At 40.1% G+C, this 24,163-nt stretch overlaps 3 protein-coding genes across 7 annotated transcripts; 1 reads left to right on the forward strand and 2 right to left on the reverse strand.

The window, feature by feature from the left end:
• Positions 1–327: 327 nt before the first annotated feature.
• On the reverse strand, positions 328–3,179 carry gltpa (glycolipid transfer protein a). The gene is made up of 5 exons (XM_068566683.1): positions 3,062–3,179; positions 1,136–1,194; positions 918–1,051; positions 658–808; positions 328–510 (listed from the first exon to the last, which is right to left on the reverse strand). The coding sequence occupies exons 1-5, from the start codon at positions 3,162–3,164 to the stop codon at positions 328–330; spliced, it is 630 nt and encodes a 209-aa protein (XP_068422784.1). The 5' UTR covers positions 3,165–3,179.
• Positions 3,180–4,058: 879 nt separating this feature from the next.
• Positions 4,059–8,782, forward strand: tchp (trichoplein, keratin filament binding). Its single transcript, XM_068566588.1, has 13 exons — positions 4,059–4,208; positions 4,532–4,726; positions 5,596–5,806; positions 5,919–5,975; positions 6,302–6,370; positions 6,734–6,907; positions 6,990–7,102; positions 7,197–7,263; positions 7,349–7,521; positions 7,612–7,693; positions 7,782–7,967; positions 8,131–8,274; positions 8,362–8,782. Exons 2-13 carry the CDS (start codon positions 4,536–4,538, stop codon positions 8,392–8,394), a joined length of 1,500 nt encoding a protein of 499 aa, XP_068422689.1. The 5' UTR covers positions 4,059–4,208; positions 4,532–4,535; the 3' UTR covers positions 8,395–8,782.
• git2a (G protein-coupled receptor kinase interacting ArfGAP 2a) lies at positions 4,741–23,965 on the reverse strand. Of its 5 annotated transcripts, XM_068566582.1 has the most exons (22): positions 23,587–23,965; positions 20,991–21,124; positions 20,536–20,648; positions 20,287–20,392; positions 20,094–20,180; positions 19,868–19,998; positions 19,588–19,682; positions 19,197–19,242; positions 18,690–18,741; positions 18,533–18,605; positions 17,043–17,140; positions 16,815–16,926; positions 16,571–16,713; positions 16,335–16,484; positions 14,368–14,622; positions 13,384–13,473; positions 11,773–11,855; positions 11,457–11,648; positions 11,100–11,231; positions 10,559–10,622; positions 10,014–10,239; positions 4,741–4,794 (listed from the first exon to the last, which is right to left on the reverse strand). In XM_068566582.1, exons 1-21 carry the CDS (start codon positions 23,636–23,638, stop codon positions 10,027–10,029), a joined length of 2,421 nt encoding a protein of 806 aa, XP_068422683.1. In that variant the 5' UTR covers positions 23,639–23,965; the 3' UTR covers positions 4,741–4,794; positions 10,014–10,026. The 5 variants fall into 5 exon arrangements, with proteins under 5 accessions (XP_068422683.1, XP_068422682.1, XP_068422685.1 ...); XM_068566581.1 differs by lacking the exon at positions 4,741–4,794 and having other exon boundaries at positions 7,812–10,239; XM_068566584.1 differs by lacking the exons at positions 4,741–4,794; positions 13,384–13,473 and having other exon boundaries at positions 7,813–10,239; positions 23,587–23,964.
• Positions 23,966–24,163: the final 198 nt, after the last annotated feature.

Consider the following 24,163-nt stretch of genomic DNA (forward strand, 5'->3'; position numbering starts at 1 on the left):
TAAAAACATGTGTTGAGTTGCACTTTTATTCTTAGTACATAGATATCTGGCAAATAAATAAATACTCCGTTTAAATCTTCAGCTGCTTTGGAAAAAATCCTCAAAGTTGACCGAGAGTAAAGAAAAGGCCTAACGAGAAAGCCAGAGCAGGCACACAGATGATTAAAAGTATGCAAACAGTTGATGTGTAACTACAGACTATTGTAAAGTAACTCCCACAGCGACCTGTCAGTTGACCGGAAGGAAGCCATTTCAAGGTGTGGATTGCAGAATGTAAATTGCTTTGTAAACTAAGTGGATCACTGGAATGACGTGGAATGTCTTGAGTCACAGTGTGTAATCAAGATCAGCCTTCAGCTTACTGTACATCTCATAAATAGCATCAACAGTGGGAGTGAAGTTGATGAGAAATTTTCTGATTTTTTCCAAGCACTCTTCTTCCTTAACATCCCGACCTTTGGAGAGGGCCTTCAGGAAATCTGTCTTATATGGAGCAGCAAAAAGAGCTGCCTGGAAGAGCAAATCAAAATACCAAATTTGTGCTCAACTCAAAAGTTTGTGCGCTCTGCGATACATTTCTAAATAAATAACATAGACACAATTATATTACTGCTCTCTATAATATGAATCTCTCATAGACGATAACTCTTAACTCACCTTGAAGAACTGTTGCACAAACCAGCCATGATACCTTTTAAGGGATATTTCATAGGCTTTGGTGACATTGACTCGAATGAGGTTTGGGTTGCTGTCATCTTTTTCCCCATCCACCAGGCTCTGTAGGAAGACTTGAATAAACCGTAGACCCCTGGGCAATAAGGAAGACATGTACAGTGGTTACGGGGGCAGACCTTGTTTAAAATTGAATACACAAAACCCAACAATACATAAAACCTGAAATTTCACATTTCTCAAACCTTTTAAGCCACATAAGTGCCAACGTTGCTCCAGCTTTGGGCCATTCTGCTCCATGTATTTCTCTCTCTGCCTCCACAATATGCTGAAGTGTCTTGAACCGTCCAGGGTTGGTATCATAAACCGCCTTGATTTTCTATAAAGTAATCAATACCTCTTTATTGTATTATAATATTACACAGATATCATTTAGGTCACATGACAGAATAATCATACTTACTGTGATGTTACCAGATAGGTCGGCCTTTATTGGGGCAAAAATAGTAGATCCAAGGCAGTCTGAGGAGGAATATTTACACAGTGACCATTTAGGGAGTAAAAATTCTACACATGTAAATGAGAATAGTATGACATTCTTTAGAGTGTCTAATGGTGACCGCAAACCTCTATTAACATAGAAGCTGAAACTGTATAAACTTGAGTGGCTTTTTGTTGGATATTATCTATTATCTATTTATCTTTTTAAACTGCATTTCCAAGGATCCAATACAAAGCCGGTTGACAGTTGGTAGAAATTCCCTTTAATACTGAAAAACAGTTTTTGCTGCTCTCTCAAATATTTCATCATTGATGGATGCGGTGTTCCACCAGTAACCACACCCAATTTTTAATTCACAGGGTCCTGGAATACAGCTGGACATCTCTGCAGCGAGGTGAGAGGTCGAACCACTGGAGGTTAGGAAAAGCAAGATTTTCAGGAGGTTACTTTCTAAGTTAAATACTGGAAACATACTAAAGTGGTTAAAACACTCTTGTGGTCTACAATAAGTCTACATTGCCAGATTAGGTCTTCAGTGACTGCTGTTACAGACACAGTATCACAGTATTATCATTAGGTGAGTATTTGGTGACGGAATGGTGAACAATGAAACATCTAGAGTCCCGACCACACACGACGTTGACCCACAACAGAGTTTTCAGCTCCTGAGCTGTTAGTGGAAACTACTAATGTCATCACCACAGCACGAATGGCAACGTATCTTGTTTCGGAGACTTCTTCATGGCTCTGTCTAAATGTTCCACTCTCTTAACAAGATTTTGGTTACAAAAACACCGAGCATTCGGACACAACAAAACTCTCTGAAAAGTTACAGTAAAATGTATTTCACAAAAACGCTGAAATAAAACTATAATAAATCTCTGATAAAAATAAGTAATTGAATACTTCTGTAATAACAACATTGTTTGTTCCGTTCTTAGCTAGTTATGGCCCACACCCGCACAGTTACTCCAGACTTAAAATAATCTGAAAAATATGATTTGTCCTGCTTAAAAACAGGTGCAACCCAACAGGGAATTCAGGAAGTACTGTCCATGTAGTCCTGAGGAAGAGGTTTAAGTAGACAAACTAATTTAAAACACCTGAGTGAATGTACTATCAGAGTGAGCAGAACTTTAATAGCTTGGAGGAAAGTTGGCCAATAAATTTTGAGGCCAAGTAAAACAATGGCAACAAGGAGGAAAGAGCTTAATACTGACATTAGACTTAGTTCCACTCAAGGGTTTCACGTGGCAAGTTCAATAGAGGACCTTTGGCATATTAATACAGAATGAAGTCGCACAAAGATGCCCTGGTGCACCATGCCGCCGGTGAATGGGCAGGGGGAACTCAACACCGTACTAATCAATTTTCACAACTTAAAATCTAGGCCAGTGGATTAAATTATGCATGCTAAAGGATTGTGGACAGGTTGATGGTGAGAAATACGATCCAAAAAAGATTATCACTTGGAAAGAGTGAGATTGTTTCATTAGGTTTGATGGAAGTGTTGTGACAGATTGTTCTCACATCAAGTTTAGTGTTTATTAATTAAAGTTTAACAAATCCTACATGAAAGATGCATGATGGTGGAAAACCAGCATGTATGTACATGTCAAGCCAGCTGAAATTGTACAGTATTGTAAATCTTGCTTAAAACAAATAAATATCACAATGTCGGTGACATCAGTCTGGTCCACAACTCAAGTAACTCAGGAAATTAGCTGAATAGAAGTACATTATAGAGGAACATATTTTTTATGCAGCCAGTGACACAGGTCTGGGAATGCATTTGTTCACATGTATTTCCACATAAGATTTCCAGAAACGACTGGAGTCTACCTAGGTGGTATTTAAACTGTGTCACACTGTGGAAACTTCACTTACCAAAGAAGGGTGGAAGGTATGACACAGCCTCCAGAAACGGTCTCGTTTCCACCTGTCTGTCAGATGGCATCTGTCTGAACTGGTGCTCCATTAGCAGAGCCATCTCTTCAGACCGGACAGACTCGTACCTCTGAAAAGAGAGCAACAGGCTCTCAAACCTGCACTCCGGATTTACAGTGACAACAGAAGAAACTCTGTGCCATACCCAACCCCGAACGCACCAGGGCGCGCGCGCACACACACGCACGCGCACACACACACACACACACACACACACACACACACACACACACACACACACACACACACACACACACAGTCACCTACATTGAACCCAGCAGAAGCGTAGTATCAAGCCGGCGGCTCGGTGATTGACTCGTTACTGGCAGATCCGGGGCCTCGCCACCTGTCGGGTTAAAGGACCGATAAACAGCGTTGAGATAGAAGTCCGGCACCAAGAACGAAACCTGATGTGCTTTAATCAGCTGACTGGTCTTCCTCTGTGTTCAATCACGTGTGTTACTACTAATGCCAACTAATTGATTTCTGTGGAACCTCTTTAAGTGTTCAATTACACTTTTGGTTGCCTGATCGTTTGACTTAATTTGGCATTTAGTTCCACTTCATTAATATTGTATTCATGACATTTTTATAATTTCATTAACTATTTAATTCTGAACAAGTGTAGTCGATGATTTATTCTAACAAAAACAATAATAACAGTAATAGTAACTGGTTAATGTTGGCGATATTGCCAGCGATTTCATTGTGAATAAATCAACTGTCATTACCGTTTAATTTAGTTACGTTGCCGTTGTTTTTAAATATAAAACCGGTATAGGCTATTTAACAAATGGTCATGAAAGAAAGTAAAGTATTACGTAAAATGCTTTATTTCGACTGTAAAATGAGTACACTGATATTTCGCGGAAAGGCGTTTCGCGTTTTCATTCAACTTTAAACAATTTTGACCTTTACGTCATTCCGTAGCGTGGGAGTAACTAGGAAGTGTCTGGGTAACTAATAAACACTGTAGGATTCCCTCCAATACTTGAATAACCGTAATTTGTCTGTGTAGTAATGCAAAACATAGACTGCTTTGAAGACACATCGAGAGAAAGCGACTCAGCTTACCTCTAAAAGCTAAGTAAGTATTATTTATCGAGCTGAAATGGTCCTTAAGTGTTGCTGGCTGCTTGTGAGAGCTGTCACGTTAGCGTTTTTTTTTTTTTTTAGCTAGCTAGTGTTTTGATTTTCCTTTATTGGCCTCAGCTAGCTACATAATAAACGATGTGGTCCATAACACGTACCACTCGCAAATACATAACTGGATACTTTCTGTTTTCTGAATGAATGAGGTATGACTTCAGGTTGCCAAGGTTGGCCAGTAGCGTTACTAATGGGCAATACACAAAGCAACGTAGGTTAAGCTGGCTTCTTCTCATATTGTATATTAATCATATGATTCAGGTAAATGGCTCTTCCGACCCTCTCGTCCCACTTGCCCAATCGAACCCGGGTGCTGGCCGTACAGCTGGCCCGGCAGCGGGAACATGATGCCCGGTGTCGACAGCAGTGGGAGCTGCACGCTCAGTACTTCCGAGAGCAGGGTGTCCGCAGCCAGAGACAGGCGGCTTGGAGCTCCCGTCAGTCCTACCAGCAGAGGTAACTGGATGCACCTTTGGACTGGTCACCACATACCGCTGCCTCTATGCATTTCATTCCAGACATCTCTGCAGTAGTGGGCGGTAAAACAATGCACTTCATTGGGACTTGTGCTTTGTGTTCCATGTGCATGTTTATTTGTATGATTGCCAACGGGCTACAACAGCCCCTCACTAGACGGTTATGTAAGTAATCAACCTTTTAGATACAATACGTCTGTATTCAAACGTTTAAAGAGACAGAGATCTACAAACTATGACTCCCTGTGAATTTATACACATCTCAGGCTCGTTTTGTTTGGAATATTTTTCTCTCAGGACTAATTTGCTGTGTAAGCTTTGGCACATAATGGAAGGTGTTCAGGGAAAAACTACTATTATTCTTATTATCAAATATATGTGGTGAGAGATCAATCAATTGTCTGATCATCAAATGTCAAAATACATATTTTTAAACACAGTTCACATGATGTAAACAAGGGTTTCATTTTACGCTTGTAATAAGATAACATTGGGGAAACCTTTGTAAGTATTGACATGTAATGAAGTAATGTCAAAATGTACATTCATGACAACCAGCATTAATAATCATTCCACTGTAAAATATCATAGTAATAGAGTTTCACCAAGAGCAATAGTCAATTCCTCTTTTAATATTGGGCTTTGTAACTAATTATCAGTGTGTCTCCCGATAAATGTATGTAACCGTACATATGTGTGATTTTTGTAAATGTATATGAATAATAACGTGCATGAATAAACTCGACGTATTCTCTCTTGTAGTGTGTCTGCTGAACGTCTGTTGGTTTCAGCAGACAAATCACAGAAAATAAAGCCGGAACTAAAGTTTTGTTTCCTCCGTTCTGTCAGTATGTCGGCATACCATAAACAGAGACTGGAGGAGGAAAAGAAGGCCAGCCTGGAGCGGCGCAGGAATCGCCTCAGAGCCATGCTCCAAGAGGAGCAAGACCGACTGGAGGTGGAGCTGAGGAACGTAGTTCCCGACAGGAGCTCATTGGAAAGTCAGCTGGTGCAAAAGACTGAAGAGCTTCGTACAACAAGGGAGAAAAGAAGAAAAAAGGTTAAAGTAGTTTTACTTAAATTAATTGAATTTGTTGTATATTTTCTTTTTCAGTTCTGATTATTGTGCTCTGCTCCTCCTTATTTCTCTTTTCGTTTTTTTCTTCCCCTAGCTTGCACAAGAGCTGCTGAGGGAGCACTGGAAGAAAAACACCACAGAGTTACGAGAGGTAGCTAAGTTTAAACTATTAATGAAAAAGCAACAAGTTGCCAAACCTCTGACTATAAAGTCTCACTGTCGATGAAGTGATCAATGGACTCAGGAATCCTGTAACCATCATGAGTGTGTAAGAGCTCTGCAAGAGAAGAAAACAGACACTTTTAGTGGAGACGTCCACTCAATCTGGAAACTAATAGGGCTTGTGATGCAGCTATTCAATGACTTTCTGTTAACCTGAGTCCAGTGTTGACCTAAGAGAATACAATGTGCTGGTATCCCTTCTGCCCAGGGTCAAGTTCATCAGTATCCTTTCTCGCTCTTTTACTCTGTCCACAGGTTGAGTCAGCATTACATAAAGATCATGTTGTCAGCCAATGGAAGGAGCAGATTCATGAGAAGAAACAGGTAAGACGCCCATCACAGTTATAAGTCAAAATAGTTAATTGTCTCTTCTACTCTTTCTATTTCTATGGTTATTACTACATTTTACTCAGACAAAATGTGTAGAAATTGCTCTCCAGGGCATTGAAGCAACACCTCCCTCAAGTCAGTGATGACACATCAGACCCACCAGTTGTTAAACTGTTTCATTATCCTTTTAGGTGACTAATTATTTATGGAACAAATTCATGCTTAATTAAACAGTGCTCATGTCATCTGTGAGCACAGTATCAAGTCTGAAATCTACTCTCGTTTCGCCGCTCAACATGGTACATAATTAAGAAAGTTAGACACCTACTGTAAGTGACCATCTCTTCAAACATGTAGCAGGAAGTGGCTGAGCAGGTGCAAAAGAGACGCTTTGAAAATGAGTACGAGAGGACTCGAAAAGAAGCTCTGACGAGGTTGAAGCAAGCTGAGGAGAAAAGGAACGTAGAGGAGCAGAAGAGGGCGGAGGATCTTCGCAAACAGATGGAAGAACTGAAGCTGAGGGAAGAGGAGGTATTTAGAACATGGACAGATTATTTTTGCTTGGAGAAATGATCACAGATGTGTTTTTTTTAAAGCTTTGTTTCTCTTTTAGGCAACTCGCTTGAAGAAAGAGCAGGAAGCTCTAATGGTCAAACAATGGGAGCTGGAGAAGATGGAGGAGGAAAGGAGAACAGTGGAGGAAAGACGAAAGAAGACAGAGATGGGGTAAAGGAAGCGCTTTATTTAGCCAACTTATCTGAATTAATACGATACTTCTTTCTCGTGAGCCATTGGATTAATTGGATTTGTGTCGCACCAGGCATTTCTTGATCCGTCAATATCGTGCTCAGCTGAAGAGGAGAGCCCAGCAAGTGCAGGAAGAACTGGTTGGTCTACTTCAATTCTGTATATGTTGCTACATGTAATCTAACTTGACTGGCTTTAACACCTTCTGTCATCTGTGGCCTCCAGGAGGCCGACCGTAGGATATTGGCAGCCTTGCTAGAAGGACAGCAGGTAGACAGGAGGATGGAGACTGCACGAAGGGCGAGGGCCATCGCTGATGCCGCCTGGATGAAACGTGTGATTGAAGAGCAGCTTCAGTTAGAGCAAGAGAGGGAGGCTGAGTTTGACATCCTACACAGGTAAGCACCAAGATTCAGTAAGCTCTGACTCTGCAGGAAGGGACTCCCGCTTCTCCTCAAATACAAACTGATGCATCTCATCCATTACAGAGAAGAAGCGCAACATGTGTGGGAGAAACGAGAAGCCCAGTGGGAGAAGGAGAGAAAAGCCAGAGAACGGCTTATGCAAGAGGTGAATTGTTTTAAAATGAAGATGGAACTCTATTTGAACGTAATTGAAAAGGTATGACTATTAACAACTCCATTTTATTTTTGGAAAGGTACTTTTGGGCAGACAGCAGCAGTTGGAGCTTACAATGCAAAAGAACAGAGAGGCTCAGGAGGAGTCCCTGAGGAGACGAGAACAACTGATCCAGCAGCTGGAGCTGGAGAGGGAGACCAAACGCCAGGAGGAGCAGCAAGAAGAGAGACTCAGGACGGCACGAATGCAAGAGATAAATGCTCAGGTTGGCACAGAGTGCAGCACAGTTTATGTTTACATTGCACTTTTAGACCCACATAGCAAAATGTATATTTAAAAAATATTAACAGGCATTTTAGCAAAATATCAGATTAAATGCTTTGTATAATTAAACAGTGTAAACAAGTGTTTCTGTACATGTACTGTAGGTGGAGCAGCAGCGCCAAGAGCAGCTGGAGGAGCAGTACAGGACAGAGCAGGAAAAGAAGGAGTACAGGGAGGCCCTTCAAATTCAGGAGGAGGAGCTGAGACTGGAGATGGAGAGGATGGCCAAGAACGGGTACCAGGAGAAGGTAAAAGATTATTCAAGTTGAACGTTAACTTTTCAAGGTCCAAAACGCTCTTTAATGTTGAAATATGCTTGAAACTGTCTGTTTCAGATTCACAGCAGGCCTCGATCAGCATGGACATAAGCATCCTGACTGAAGTCAAAACAGAATTATGAGATCTGTAAATCAGCTTTAGCTGTTTTGCAATTTTTCCAAGTGGGTTCTAAAAAGTTCACATAGCTAGATGTAACTATTAGTGGTCACCTTGATTGTTGCTCCTGTCTATGAAGACACTCCTTCCTACAGCAACCCAAACTATCTGATAGACAATCATCTACCGTCTCTTCTGTATGCACACAAATGCTTATCCTTTATTACCTTTTTAATAATGATGAAATGATGTAGGTTATGAGGTCATATTGTTCCATCCTTATGTAAATAGTTTCATGCTGGTTGTTTGAATATGTAGAAAAGAGTGAATGGATTTGTTTTGCACTTTTTTCTTTAGCTGTATATTTCTTCTATCCTGAATTTGTAGAATAAACTATTTCAATAAAATAACTACAGTGTTTTGTATTATGACAATGCAAAGTAAAATCGGATGAATTCATTATCTGGCAAATCACAACAGGCTATATTTATAAATTAAGTTTATTTAGAAAATAATTACTTTTCCAAAGTGCAACTCAACAGCTGCATCACATACATCCCTGCACTCCAGTCAAGTACAGAGAGTGACATTACTTAAAATCAGTTTTCAAAATAACAAACTCTGAAACACTTGCTGAGGATGAACATTGGGTTGCACAAATATACGGGCGACGTCAAGAGTTCTATCCCACATGTTGCACATTAAATACAAAATTAGCAGCAACAGAAAAGAGCACAACAAAACAAGACATACAAACAGTATGGCTATTAGCTCTAAATATATTGTAACACCACCAACAATGCAATGGCACACAAGACCGCAGAATACAGCGCAGTGTGAATAAACACACTATCATTTGAACTTAATACTACAACATCTTGGTGCTGGTGAAGAATACAACTTGGCCCCTGAACGAGCGTTGTTTGCATTCACTGAATTGGCAAATGGGCACACATAACTAATTGCACTGCAGACTGATTTCACTTGGACAGGGACAAACCGTATGGATAGCTTTTTTGATGCAACAAACATCGGCATTGCAGAGCAACAATGTGTACATTAATGAAGTTTCAGACATATAATGGTCAATTTGTTTGAGATATACTTTACAGTATGATGGCACTTGCACAGTGCTTTTAATGAGGACGCTGCTCTAGCTACTAGCGTGTTAGCAATAGTGTTCGATGGCAGGAGGTTCATGACTCATTTATGGCGTTTCAGCATCCATTAATGGTTTTGGACTAATAACATGAACTAATATCATCACATGGATTTACTGTACTGTGCTTTCTCCTCTCAATAACAGGTATTTACATAATGGATTGATTAAAGATTATTTATGACGAAGAGCAAGTTGTACTGAAATTGTAATCTATAAACCATGACAGTCCCCAGGCCGGCTGCTTGATTTAACATGATTTGTGGAAGTTATTATTTTATTTATTCAAGTAAAGTTGCTTTCTTTTCCTTTTACACTCGGATTTTGTCCGTACTTAGCTTTAAATATTTATTCATACATTTTTAAAAATCATGCATGCATATACTGCTAATAGAAAAAAATAATTAAAAAACATATTCAAGAACCAAACTGAGATGCTGACTGCTTCACAACCTTGTGGGTGTCGTTAGTTGGTATTCTCCTTTGTGGTGATGGTGACTAGCTGCTTGGCTGCCTTGGCGATGTCGTAAGCACATTGGATGACCTGCTGGGTGACCAGCTGCATGTCCGGCACTGGGCAGCCCTCGGATGGCAACGCCTTCCTGCACTCACTCTGAAGCCGGTACGCACTGGAGGTCAGCAAGCGCAGAGAGCCTCTCACAGTGTCTGAGCGTGGCTTCTGCAGAAGAAGGTTAAAATATCTTAATACTAATGGACAGTGTTTGTCCAGAGGTCAACAGATTTGTGCAAAGAGATGCGATAGAGAGACTCTGAGAACCAAATTGACTTCTGCTGGCTTGAACCTGGACAGAAAGTAGTTTGGTTTGTCTGCAACATATTTAGGTGCAATTCATTGTTATTTGATTTTAATAAATAAACAAGTAAAATAATGCATGCTATATGTATGTTGTACCTTCATAATATCAAAGAATTTTAAAAAACTACATGGCTGACTGATCCGTTCTCCTGAAGCAAAAATATCCACATTGTTTCCATACCTTGGGAAAGAGGGCAGCCATTTCTGTTACAGCCACATGTATTCTTTCTGAACAGGGTACAAAGCTGTGAGGAGGAGAAGATATTTGTTGATGAGTTCAACATATTGATGTCCAGCCATACAAATCTCAGAATTATTGAAAATGGATAAGATATCAATTAACCAAAAGCTTTTACATGCATGGACACTTTCTATATATATTTAGCATTCTCACCACGCCGTGCGTTATCATCTTTAACAGAACATGCTATTTGTTGCACATTTTTTTAGTAAGTAGAAGGCAGTTTTAATCCATACCACATTGTTCATGGCTACACAGTAGAAACAACTTCAATCTGAAAAACGCGTTCCATAAAATGTACTATCTATCAAAAGCAAGTCACTGCATGGATGTCACTTAACTTTGCGTCAATTAAGTGAAGCACATTCAAGGTCAACACATTGAAGCAGAAGAGACAGCTTGTTAGCAGGTGAAGCAGAAACGGTGTGAGGGAGAGGACAATAAAACTGTGCCTGGGAGGCAGGGACAGAGGCCAGAGTACCAGGAGGTGGGGTCAGGGGACCGCAGTCTGAGCGGCTGAAGGGAAGGGGGGGCCTTCTCGGCCCAGGGCACCAGGGTGCTGAAACATCCCAGGCTGTGCCTAAGCCGGCGTACACCTTCACGCTCACATGGTCTGACACCAAAACCACATAACAGCGAAGCAGATTGGAAGGGGAATGAAGGGGAAGAGTGAACATAATAAAGAAAAAGTGGAAATGATAGAAGATACAAAACAACGAAACATAACAGAATAATGATGAATGTAAGAGGAACTTGGGGCTTAAAATGGAAGCAGGGAAATAAAAGCTAAAGAGCAGATATTAAACTGACCGAGACTCTTTTCTCTTCGGATTCTGACCTGTCATGTTTGTTCTCCTGAGCAGCTCGTAAGAGCTCCTGGATATTCTTGGTGATCTGCTCCGTCTTGCGGATGACGTCCTCTGTGCTGGGAAGCATGGGGTCTGACTCCATCTCCAGATCACCCAGCTCTGGGATGGAGCTGCCCTCCCCCAGCCAGCCACTGCTCCTCAGCCTCCCTCTCCTGCACATACTACACAGGGAGAATCAGAAAAAAAACAATTGCTTTTACTCTGAAGCTAAAACAGCACATTATTTACTTGAAAAGCTCTTTTAATTGTTTTTAGGAGCCAGAGAACTGTCCTAATGTCTCTTACCCCGAATCATCCATCTCAGATTCATTGAATGCGTTGTCATAGTCACTTTCCGGCATGCTGCTCTGCTTCTCTAGCTTTGAGGCCTAGAGGGAAGAGAGGAGACAACAAAAATGATAATGTACCTCATGCAAGGCGTCCCATGTCACTGCCGTTATAACCCGGAAACAGTTCTGGGGAAATCCCAATTTCAATGCTGGTCCACAAAAACATGTATTGGGAAGGTACATCTTGCTGTTTGTTGAATGTCAAATTAGAATATAGATAGATGCAGATGACTCCAACTAAAACAAGCGAATACAGCTGTGAAGCAAGAGCACATCATTAATATAAAAGCATTCAATAGAGGATTAGTAAAGTACATTACGCAGAGTTCATACAGTTTACTCACATCCGTATGACATAATCACTAATGCTGACTTGCATGAAATCAACCTGATGTTCGTCAGTCTTCAGGCACTATGATCATCAAATGTGACAAAATGTTGGAAGGACGGATTAATGGGTGACGCCACGCAAGGCTTTAGTCATTCTCCAAACTTAAGAGAAGACCCCATGCAGAGGGTCATTGTTTGAGAGTGGGAAGTCAAGCTTCACATGAGTTTGTAAATTAAACTGAATCTCACACATCACAACTATTAAGTGAATCACACAAAATAAAAGTGTCTCATCTTCACACCCGACAGGCTGAAATTTACTGCCATCGGAGATGTTTACTGGAACGAAGCTTCATGCAGATTCCCTTTCAGACGTAAGCTAGTTTATAAACAGAAAGACAAGTACACTCAAGCCACACAAGACCGTTTGTACATGTCTTTCAATCCATGGTCAATAATCCAAACATAATCCTCCTTTCATACATAAGAAAAAATTAAACATAGCAAACAGAAACTCGCCTCAGGAAATGCAATTAGCACATACATGTTGAGATAAATATTTTCGCTGTTGAACAGAAGATGCATCTTTTGAGATTGTTAACAACTCTTGGAACGCCATGTTGTTTGAGCGTTACTGGAAGAAGTGAGAGCATGCCGGTGGAAGCTCACAGTGCAAAATAGCCAAGCGATTGTTAGATGCGGGGTTAAAACATGACTTCTCTTTATACTGTTAGAATGTTTGAAAATCAAAGACATGAGTTTAACGGCTCGAGAGAGATCAAATTTAAATCTAACAATCAAATTTACTTAGCTTGTTTCCTTTCTTTTTAAGAGATTGTTTTGTAAAATTTAAACAAACACGACCATCAAACTTTGTACAGTGAAACTTTTTCAATGTCATCTGCTGCACAGGTTTGTGGAGCAAAGAAAGCAAGCATTCAAATTAGCAGGTGCTGCATCACAAGCGCAACCTTCTGCTCAATGTTCAGCAGCCGGACGGAGCTTTGCCTTCACAGAACCAAACAACTCCAGTTGTTTAACAGCGCTGTGAGGATGATGCTGATGAAGGCAGGGATCTGATGGTGAGGGCGGCTGGTGAAGGGCGGCTCATGCAGCAGGGCTGATAAGGAGTGTGTGGCGGACAGAGCTGAGGTGAGGGAGGGGGAGGAGTTTGAGATGGCTCCAAGTGGATTTGCTGAGTCCCACAAACTGTGGACCGAGTGCGGATGTACTTAACCTTTTGAGCACTTTCGTCCTTCGACCAAGACAGGGTGGATGGAAATGAGGGGAGGGATGAAGAGGTGGTCACAAATGCGCCCCTTTCCGTCTGAAGACAGGGTTCAAATCACATTTTAAAGACACACGTTTCTTAGACTAAAATAATACAAAGTAAAAAGGGAGATGAGATCATGTTATGTTCTAATAGTCTTTTCAAGCCAGTGCGTCTTAACTGTAAATTGTATATTGAGAATTGACTTGGAGGGAAACTTTATCTGTGCAAGAAACATGACCATTGAATGCGGGGTTTGACAATAATATTATGTTGGAGGGGTGATTTAATGAAAAATATATGCCATGAAGTTATTTGTACAGATTATCCTCCTTATTATATTATATTATTTTCACATAATCACTTCCTTTTTTAACACTGCTTGCTCAAAAAACTATGACTGAAGAGCCTGGGAGTTAATCCATTAAGAGAAAAGTACCAGAAAATGATGATTCACAGGATCAAATTTGACTGTGTAAATATCGTGTTTGAATCAAAGAGAGAATCCAAACAGATAAGAAGATAAAGTGGGTTTGTGAAAGTATCATGCATTACAAAAACACAGAGTATTTGTATGGTAGTTTTAATGCTTCATCAACATAGAACACAGTACAAACCTTCAAAGTGTATCATAATAACAGCATCTCCTTGCGGTTACAGCTATGTGTTATCTGACAAACAAGCAGCACTAGTGAACAGCAGATATAAGCAGATCAAATGGATCTGGACCAGATGAGATGTGACTGGCTGTGTCTAAATGCATGACATTGTGGTTTTGATGACTCCATCTCCGATGCTGCAAAAAAAAACTACCCAGTGGCAAATGAGGGAAAACAAAAGAAAAGGCAGAGAGAAAGGTTTGCAGACAGGGTGAAGACATGTGGGAAAGTCAGGGAAACAGGGCAGTGGAGAGGAAATGGCAAAGGAGAGCAGGGAACAGGTCTTACTTACATGAGGTGGGAAGGGTTGCAGGGTGGGGAGACCCTCCTCTGGGTAGAGAGTTTCCCCTTTAGGGAGATAGGGCTTCAGGCCTGAGCCGGTCTCATACATAGACATGGACATGGGCCGACTGGCCCGCGCAGACTGCCGGCGTTTCAGGGCTGAGGGGCCGGAGGGGTCGGGGTAGTCTGAACCGCTGGGGATCTGATAGATATTGGTCGGGACGTGCCGTCTGAGAGAGGTGTTCTCGCTTTGCAGAGAGCGCAGCTGGAAGAGACGGTCAGCAACACACTAAGAGGTGCTCTCAGCAAAGCAAGCTGTGTTCGCTGTTCTGGTCTACTCTATCTTTACGGCACGACATTTCAGCTTCTAGCCCATTGTTCTTAAAATGTTCACATACTTTGACAGCCTACCACTGTCCGCCTGCAGATAGTCATTCAATTCTGCCAAGGCTTTCATCCGGCAGGAATAAAACACATCTTTGTTATACTATAAAACTTGAGAATCTAACTTTTGCATTTTGGTATTACAAGTTAATATTTGGATAACACTCACAAAAATGTATGATATGTCACCAATTTACAAAACCTTTAGCTGCTTCTATAACAACGACTAAAAGAAAAACTTGTGTATGTGTATACCGTCGACCTCCTAAAAATCATAGGAATAACATGATTTTTTTTTTATGTGGGAGGGACTTTTTCTTGGTCTAAAAAAAATTAAGAAAAAAAGCAAAGCAAGTGATAAGCAAGCAAAAGATTGTTGCAGAGGTAAGCAACACAGGTGCAGTTCAAGTCATAGCCACAGTGCAGATGGAATAACTGAAGAATTATGAGAGGATACAAATTGGTGTGCTGGTCAGAGAAGTGAGTGCTATGGTTTAGATATTAACCTCTGCCATAATGGCTGACTGACTATGTTTGGTAAAGGCTGCCGTTCTATTTAAAGTAGAAAGATATACAATCATGTTACATTTTCTCCACCACATCTTCATCAGACTGTGGTCATTTAAGTGAATCTTTTCAACTATGAGCCAACACAAAGCCAGATCACATCATCAAAACAACACAGTGCTGTATGTCTACTGCAGACACATTATCACCATGCTCCTTCTTAACAGCCAGCTTAAAATAAGAAAAATAAACTCACTGACAGGAGTTCAATTTCACACAATAAAAAGCCATAACATGCTTAAACATCTATAAATTATAATTTTTAAAAAAGTTTGGTTTATAGCAGGATAAAGGTTGCTAGGTTGAAGCACATTGCAGACATTTGTGCAGAATCTCAAACTTAACATCGTCAGGTCTATAAATCAGCAGTTTGGTGTAACAAAGTAACAATATTCCAGGTTTATATCAACTGAGGGGTATATATATGTATATATGTATATATATATATGTATAGCTATGACACTTCTATGAAATGTGACCACTTAGACAACACATCAAACAATGAATCCACATGCTCTAAAAGGCTGTTATCTAAAACAGTCAACACAGAAAAAACAATATATGTGATGAAGCAAGGCACACGCATACAATTTCAGTTAGTTACTATGAAGGGATTAAAAACCACTGTCAATTACTTCATGCTTTTTTTTAAAACATGCTTGTTAGTAACATTAGACAATACAGATTTATTACAAAAGGTTGGCTACTGGTAAACAATTATTAACTGGAGAAAAGGTGCATTTCTTCCTCTCAAATCCAGAAAACAAACCAAGAAAAAAAAAAAAGAAAATTTCCTGTATACATTCAAGCTTTGAAATTGAACATGCTGGACAAAACAGAGGGTTGACCAGCAGGGCGTCACAGCGGCCTTATCTTGCAACACAGCATTCCTACTCAGATAGCCCGGCTCCCATACCCGATAGCAATCACACTGGGCAGGAGAAGAGCTCTGCTGGCCACTGTGGCCCCCCCCCCTCGGTCCGGCCCCCGGTGTTAGTGATCTTATTGGTGGAGCACGGTGGATACCTTTTTCTGCATCAGCCTCAGCTCATCACTCAGGTTGTTGTTGGCTTTCATAAGGTGCTGGATTTTGGCCTCAGAGGCAGAGAGCGCGGTTTTCACCTCCATGTATTCATGCATAGTAATGGGTCCATCGGAGAGGTCAGAGTCCAGACTCTGTTGGATAGAGAGGTTGAAAAGAAAACGGTAAAGGCACCTCCAGTGAGACTTTCAGGGTTTGAATTTGTGTGACGCCACGATACCTTCGTCCTGTCTCCTTGGCTTGAGGGGAGCTCGTGATCTGTGTCCTCATCAGACGCCACGCTATCGTAGTCAGGCTGGTCATTTTCCTGGCTGTCACGGCAATGCCTGACAGCCATACTCTTCAGGATGAACTCAACATTGTCTGGATTGAAGGGTTACAGAGTGGAATAGTTGTTTTATATCTATGTATTATATCTTCAGGGGCAGTAAGATCTTAGAGTAACGTAGCAATAAGATTCTGACCTTTGGGACTGGCTATTGAATTCCCTTGTTGTCTGCGCTTAGCATCACTTAATATGTCAATCACAAGAGTTGCAAATTCATGTGCATTAAATCTTGCCAGCTTCTGTCTTCCCTAAATAAGAAAAACAAAGTCACATCAGCAGTATGCAAACAATACATAACTTCAAATGAAATGTGTGCAGTGGGAAACAATACAACATTTGCATGGGAGTTGTAAAGCTGACTCGCCTGGTTTCGTGTTGATGAATACTCTGGATTCACAGGAAGGAAAGGCACCACAGTCGTCTCTGTCACCAGAGTGCTGTGATTCTGTGTAGTCAACCACACTACAAGTAATAGGGTGAGAATGAGAGTACAGCTGCAACACCAGTCAAGGATTTCAAGTATCAGTGGGCCTCATTCACCAACCGTTCTTAAAAAGGTCTAATATTTAACAATTTCCTAAAAACAAGTGTAAAAAAAAATCCCTTTCAAACATAACTTGTGACCCACTATATATAACGTGTGTGATGGTTTCTCTATCAGCAGGAACTCTGCCCTCTGCCTGCATTTTCTATTCTATTTTGATGTGTTCGAGACATTTCTGGGCGTCAGTATTGAGCATTGAGCATTTGGACGTGAACACATCAAATATTAAGCCAATACTAGGTGTGCATTTCTCCTTTAAACCCACCGATGCAGTTTTCACAAAGATTCTGATATTCACAATTTTTTTTTTCTCATTTGGGATTTGCTCTAAAACAAGAGCATAATTAAGAGGAAAATCAAAACAATTGCTTATTGGTTTATTTTTTCAATTCTGCAGTTATAGTATATAGTAGGATTTAAATTAAAATATTGTTTCCCCAATCATAGTTTTTCTTATTTTACAAAGCATTACTGTATTTAAATAATGAATAAACAGTACACTTTAACATTGATCAAGTAACAGCATTCCATTCATCTTTTCTTTAGGTCTACTACTGACAGCTTGTTTGGCGGTCACTTCCTGCAGAATTACTTCCACTTAAGGACTATTGATTTCTTTGTCATAACCCTTTTTTGGTTCTTTTCCAAGAAGAATGCACATATAAATAAATAATGGTAATGAAAGGAAGGAAAGAAATACTAACGTAAGTTAACGACAGCCAGAGATACCACATTTATTTATTTATTTTTGTAATTTTGTTTGTTACAGTAAGTTATATTACAATTTGACACTTTTTCAAAGTTTTTACATTACGTTTGTGTGGTTTCCCACATCATTTGTGATCATTTATTACGTCCTATTTTACTTTTACTTCATAACTCACTTTGCAATTACCAAATATCATAAACTTTGGTCCCGTGCGCCACCCTCTTAAGATTTTCTTGACTTATTTTTATCAATTTTTTCTTTCAACTTCTGTGTGCACACAGCCTTGCAGTTTTATGCCCTTTTATGTGGATTAGCAGAGCGTTAACCAATGCAAATAAGCACAATTTAGAATAACTCACACAAGCTTTCAATTTACAAGGACAATGGTATTCATCATTACAAGAACACATGTACAAACAATTCTATAGTTTAACAACCTGTCAGGAATCGGACATAGACTTTTCTTATGACCTTTTTTTTTTAACAAAATCTAAGAACAATCCTAAGAGGATATTGGTGAATGAGGCCAAGTGTGAAGATCTGCCAGTACAAATGTCTTCTCTGGACACAAGAGAGCTTTTACTGGATAATACTACTTTACCTGCATCAGTCTCTCGTCTGTCCACCTCATCGTACACATCCATGGCCAGCTCCTCAAATAAATGGTTACTGAGCTGCATGAAAACACATAAATGACACTTAGTTAGACTTAAGAAAAAGAAAGGACACCTTAGTGAAAACTCTGCAAAAACACTTACAGACTGCAGTTTCTTCTTTGCTGCCTTGGCCAGTTCTGATAAATCTAAACTGCTACAAACAGAGCATAACTTTCATAAACACATGCTGGTGAACTGTTAGGTCAAAATAATGCACACTTCATTCTAATAAGTAATACTTACATGTTCCTTATCCATCAAAAGAGAGCAGTACAAAAAGATGAAATGCGTCATTTAAATTGAAAAGGCAAACTGGTTGTTTTACAGTGGCTGTTCTGCTCGTTTAAAAATTTAGAATGTGTATTAACATTATTTGCTTCAATTACAGATTGTTTGGGTTTGTCAGCTACTTCACTTGGTCTGTATCCTTCCACACTGACAGTAGATGCTGCAGCGTTCTCAACAGCATGTCAGAACAGGCCACAGAGCAAAAGTACAACCATAAACAACTGCCAGACGGCTCACTGTGTTGGCGTAAATCAAGTTAACGTAGACACATGACTTCATATTGACATGCATCATGTTGATTTACGGCTGCTCTTTTCTTACCTGTCAGCCATTTGTGGAACAATGAAGTGCTGGCTGTTTTTATGATCTGAAAGGAACAACAAGTATGTTCTGGATGACTGCCAACAACATCATCAATAAGTATCAGTAACAAACATTTTATATTAATAAGCATGATTTAAATCTAGTATATAATCAGTATTTACAAAGTAAATTAAAACAATGAGCAGTTGTTTTTATCTGCTTGGAATACCACATGGCTGAGATTTATCCTCACCTATCATTTATTTTGTCAATCACAGACCATCTGAATTACTCAGTCACTTATTGCAGTGTCTTAATTGTCAAGTCAAAAATATCTTTCACTCTAACCAAACATGCACAAACTCTTTGACCCGTCATTTAAACAACAGATCTTTTCCTCAAGGCATACCTGGCTTTCTCCCACACAGGTAGAACGCCAGTCGATCAGTTAGTTCATACTGAATTTCCACCAATCTATCTGCCAGGTCATGGTAGCCAGCTTCCCTACAAAGGCACATGTAAAAATTAAATATGTGATAGATATATATATATATGGCTCGTAATATTTTCTTCTTGAACTATAAAGTACTCCAGGACCCACTTATAAAAGGGATTTCACCTCTCAATGGGACTTTACTGGTTAACGTTACACAAATACATACAACATAAAAGCATTTAAAATAACTAACCTTGCATAGTCAATGGGAGTTTTGCCATTGCTGTCCGGGGCTCCAGGATCTGCTCCATAAACAGTTAACAGTTCAGCCTGAGACACTTGTCCTGCTTTTGCAGCTACATGCAAGGGAGTGTTTCCTTTTTCCTAGAAGGATAGGACGAACCATTATGGTCTAAAATGAACAGAAAGGTAAATGCAAAGAGCAAAATTCAAGTTTAAATACAGCAGATGAATCTTACTGGATGGAAAAAATTTGCTTGTGCTCCCAGGGATAGCAACCGTAAACAAGTCTCGAGATTCCCGGTACGTACACTTGAATGAAGTTGCTGAAAAAAACAAAACAGACAATTACAATGAATTGATAATGCTTTAAAAAAAAAAAAACACGTTTTAGTTTAGTCTTCATCACATCGAGCAGCCTCTTCTCCTCACCTTGCTTAAATCCTTGGCTGCCGAGCTGTCGTCCTCCCGGCAAGGCATGCGATGCACGAATGCCAGCATTTGATATTTGGCTTTTATAAACTCTGATTTGTTTGGACTTTTGGGACACCAAGAAGCATAAAGGTTCAAACAGAAAATAAGAAGCAATTAATACTAATACTGAAATTGAAAGTTCAACAGTCATCTTTTTGTTTCTTGAATTAACACCTGTGTTAACATTTTCAAACAATAAGGACTCACTGCAGTTTGTCCTGAGGGTTGGCCTTGCGTTTCCCACTCATCACAGATGCAGGGTCCAGAAGAGAGTGCTCCCATATTGAGTTTGCACCATTGCTGTATAATGTCTGAACCATCTAGGATGAAATGTCAAAGAAACCTGTGAAATGTGTTCCATTGATTTAAACTTAAGAATGCTGACCCTACCTGAACAAACACTTTCTATATTTAGACAAAATCAATACAACTGTTGTCAACTGATTTATCCTGAGCAAAGACTTAGGCCTGCTTTTTAAAAACTGCAGCAATAGTGATTGTATGCGAGGACAACTTGATCTCAAGGCATTTTGAGGAGTGACAAGTGAGCATTATAGCACATGAAATATTGAAAGAAGACAATTTCACAACTGAAAGCATTAAGACATGTAGCTTCACGCAGGCAAATACCAATATATTTCCCCCCCCCTTGGAATTCTTACCTGTAGCTGCGTAGGAGGCCATGGTGTGTGCGTCAGGTGACGGACTTGGGAGCTGTGTCTACCCAGACTTCGATGAACACTGCAGCACTCATCGCAAATCAACACACCCCTGTTGACGGAGGCCCAGCGAGGTTCTAAGCAGGAAGAGATAACAGCTAAGTTAAAACTATGACAGTATTCAGTTGTTTAAAGAGGTAATTTAAGGAGCAGCTAATTGTACAATATTGTATCACCTGGCATTCACTGGTTTGATTTGCTCTGGCTTTATTTTTAGGTGGTCTAAAATGAGTAGGAAATGTAACACAAGTCATGTCCTCCTCTCTTCACGTTCAGCACCATTACTCCAATATCAAAACCAAATTTAAACCCCACTTTTCCTTGTTAAGTTCCTGGCTGACTGCATCCGGAGAAAACTACATTGTTTTAGCTGTTTCATAATGAACTTTCATATTTGGATCTTTTTTATAAATGTACGTCTCCTCTTTATCAAGACTAAATGGGGAAGGAGAAAGAGAACCGCTGAGAACCGAAAACTTGTTGGTTTGGTCTTTTTTTTTTGTTATGCCAAGCTCAGACTACTGGAAGTATTATTTAGACTATATAACAAGAACAAATAACACAACGTGGGGCACAGATATTAAAAATAGGTAGTCACAACCACAATCTAACTAGTATGAAAAAATAAAAGACGTTTTCGGCCCCAGATGTAGGAGACGTCATGCATCATGTAACAAGGAAGTGAGGACTAGCAGTAGCTAGAAGCACCTCAACCTTATTGTCAAGTAAGAGAGACACTTCCTTTTTCAAAACATTGCAAAAAAAAACAGAACACATAGTCAGGAAATGCATGCACTCTGTTTCTCTGTGACTAAAATACATGTTTACTTAACCTCGACCTATTTAGTACACTTCATCTAATGCAAATGCCACAGAGTTGTGTCGTCTGCCGTTTACGCAGAAACGCTTCTGACACTTTACATCTGAAGACCAAAAATACTGTAAATCATATGACACACAAATAGCCGATAAACTGTTAAGCAGATTGGGTGGCTGGCACTGTGACAGGACAGCGAAGGCTGCGAGTGTCTTAGCAGCAGCTGAGGTGTAGTAGGGACAGCTGCAGGGGTTGCTGGTCAAATTTTGAAGTCTAGTGTTCAGAGTCTCCTCCTTTCTTTCCACCAAGACCTGAGAGTTGGTGCTGACATGCCTCTTTTACCCTTTCCTCAACAAGTGTTGCTAAATTTAATACTACATCTTGACTCTAAAAATATTCAATGCCAACAACTGGTAACAGTTGTAAGGCAGGGCAACCCAGGCCAGCTGCTGAGGAGACCTGAGGCATTTAACTAGCCTCAACGTGATAATAGACAAGGTACTAAAGTAAAAAAAAAGTATTACTGAATATTTAGCATTCTTGATTCATGTTTTTTTTTTGACTGTGGAATAGGAAAGAAAACAACACCCCATGTTCTATACATTGGTTACCCATTTATAAAAACAATGCATGTTCCACTTTTACAGTGTACTGTAAATTACATGTACTGTATATTGTGGTGCCACAATAGAAAAAAATCTTCTGCAGTCAAAGCCTGCAGTCAATTCACTCAGCATCCTGTTTTGTTTCCTGTGCCTGCTGAAAAACATCCCGTCATTTCTATATAAAAAGGGGCTCCTAAAAGTAACTTACAGACAATAAAACCAGTTTAATATTTGTTTGGCTTTCACAGAAATGTTTCATTGTAAAAGCGTACATATTTGTTTCTTTCATCCCCAATACTATTTACAATTACTATTATCAAACATATACAAATTTGTTAAAACCGACTGATGTAACCCTCCGATCACTAGACCTCATAGTGATCTGACAAACGTTTTTAAGTATTTAGAATGGACAATATTATAATTTATTTTCGAAAGACACTTCTTTTTTTAAAGTTGAGTGGTGGAAAAAATACTTTCTTTTCCTTTTGTCTTCATCAAAACAATTGGTTACATTCAGTCACACATTGCCAATATGGGATGAGCTTCTCTTTTACGAGCAATACCTCCGTTTGTGCTGCACAAAATACTCCCTGACAGGACACCAGTACCCACTGTCTTTGAATGATGCCGTCTTAGTGACCGTTCATAGAGCAGATGCATGCTGCTCTAGGATGAGATTTCACAATGGATGCATGACCATATTAAAAAAAGTGCTGTAAACGTGTGCATGCCACAGACATTAATTCATATATACATATTGTGTGTTACATGTGACAAAACCACTGTGCAAGTATATTGACACGCATTATAAACGCCTGCCTGATTATTTAAAGCCAGTAACACCGGATGGAAACGACAGCTGCTACAAGTCTAATTGCATCCTCAACCAGGGAGCTATACCGTTAGTGGCCTGTCAACAACACATACAACTTGCCCAGACAAAACAAAAGTACTCTTACATTTAACTCACTTTAAAGAAGGAAGCAGCATGGGCAAGCACTGACTACCTGATTTAAAGTGCAAACAGTTGGCTCAACGTTACTTGAGGTACCAAACCAGTGAATAACTAAGGAATAACGACTAAAAACTGCATGGATGTTGTGGATTTGCTCACCTGGAACATTGCAGTCAGCGCAGAGCTCGGTGTTTCTTAGGCGTTTAGACATCCTTTCCTTTTAAAATGAGCCCAGTCTTAAGTCCTTTGCGTTGGGCTAACCATTGATTACTATGAGGATGCCTTCCGCGTTAGCTACACCTAACCTAGCTAATTAAAAACAACCTGAACAACGACCTGCCTCTTCATTAAACTGTTGCTTGTCTTTTCGTTTTGGCTCGCGTTTGCGTTACAACCATTATAATGTTAGCCCACGATAGTAAGGCACTGCTCGTCTGCAAGTGAGGTGACCTAGCACCTCGTTAGCTAACTAGCCTGTTCCCGTTTGTCAGTTTACTCTTCGGTCTCTGCTCGACATCGACAAGAGCAGCGCAAGCAGTCACAGTGGCAGCTGCGCAGCTGCGACTGCGACCTGGAAACTAGGGCACTGTATGCCCAGAAGTTAACCTTTCAGGAAATAAACATTTCCCCGACTTCCGGGCTATACACCCATCCTTGTCTTTTTCGTTTGAATTTGTAAGTTCCAATTGTTGTCCTGACTGTATTAGCTACAATTGGAATGAAACCCAAAGCACAT

This window comes from Clinocottus analis, unplaced genomic scaffold (assembly GCF_023055335.1).
Source record: "Clinocottus analis isolate CAN_PGR_092001 unplaced genomic scaffold, fCliAna1.0.p SCAF_7, whole genome shotgun sequence".
NCBI classification, from domain to species: Eukaryota; Metazoa; Chordata; class Actinopteri; order Perciformes; family Cottidae; genus Clinocottus; species Clinocottus analis.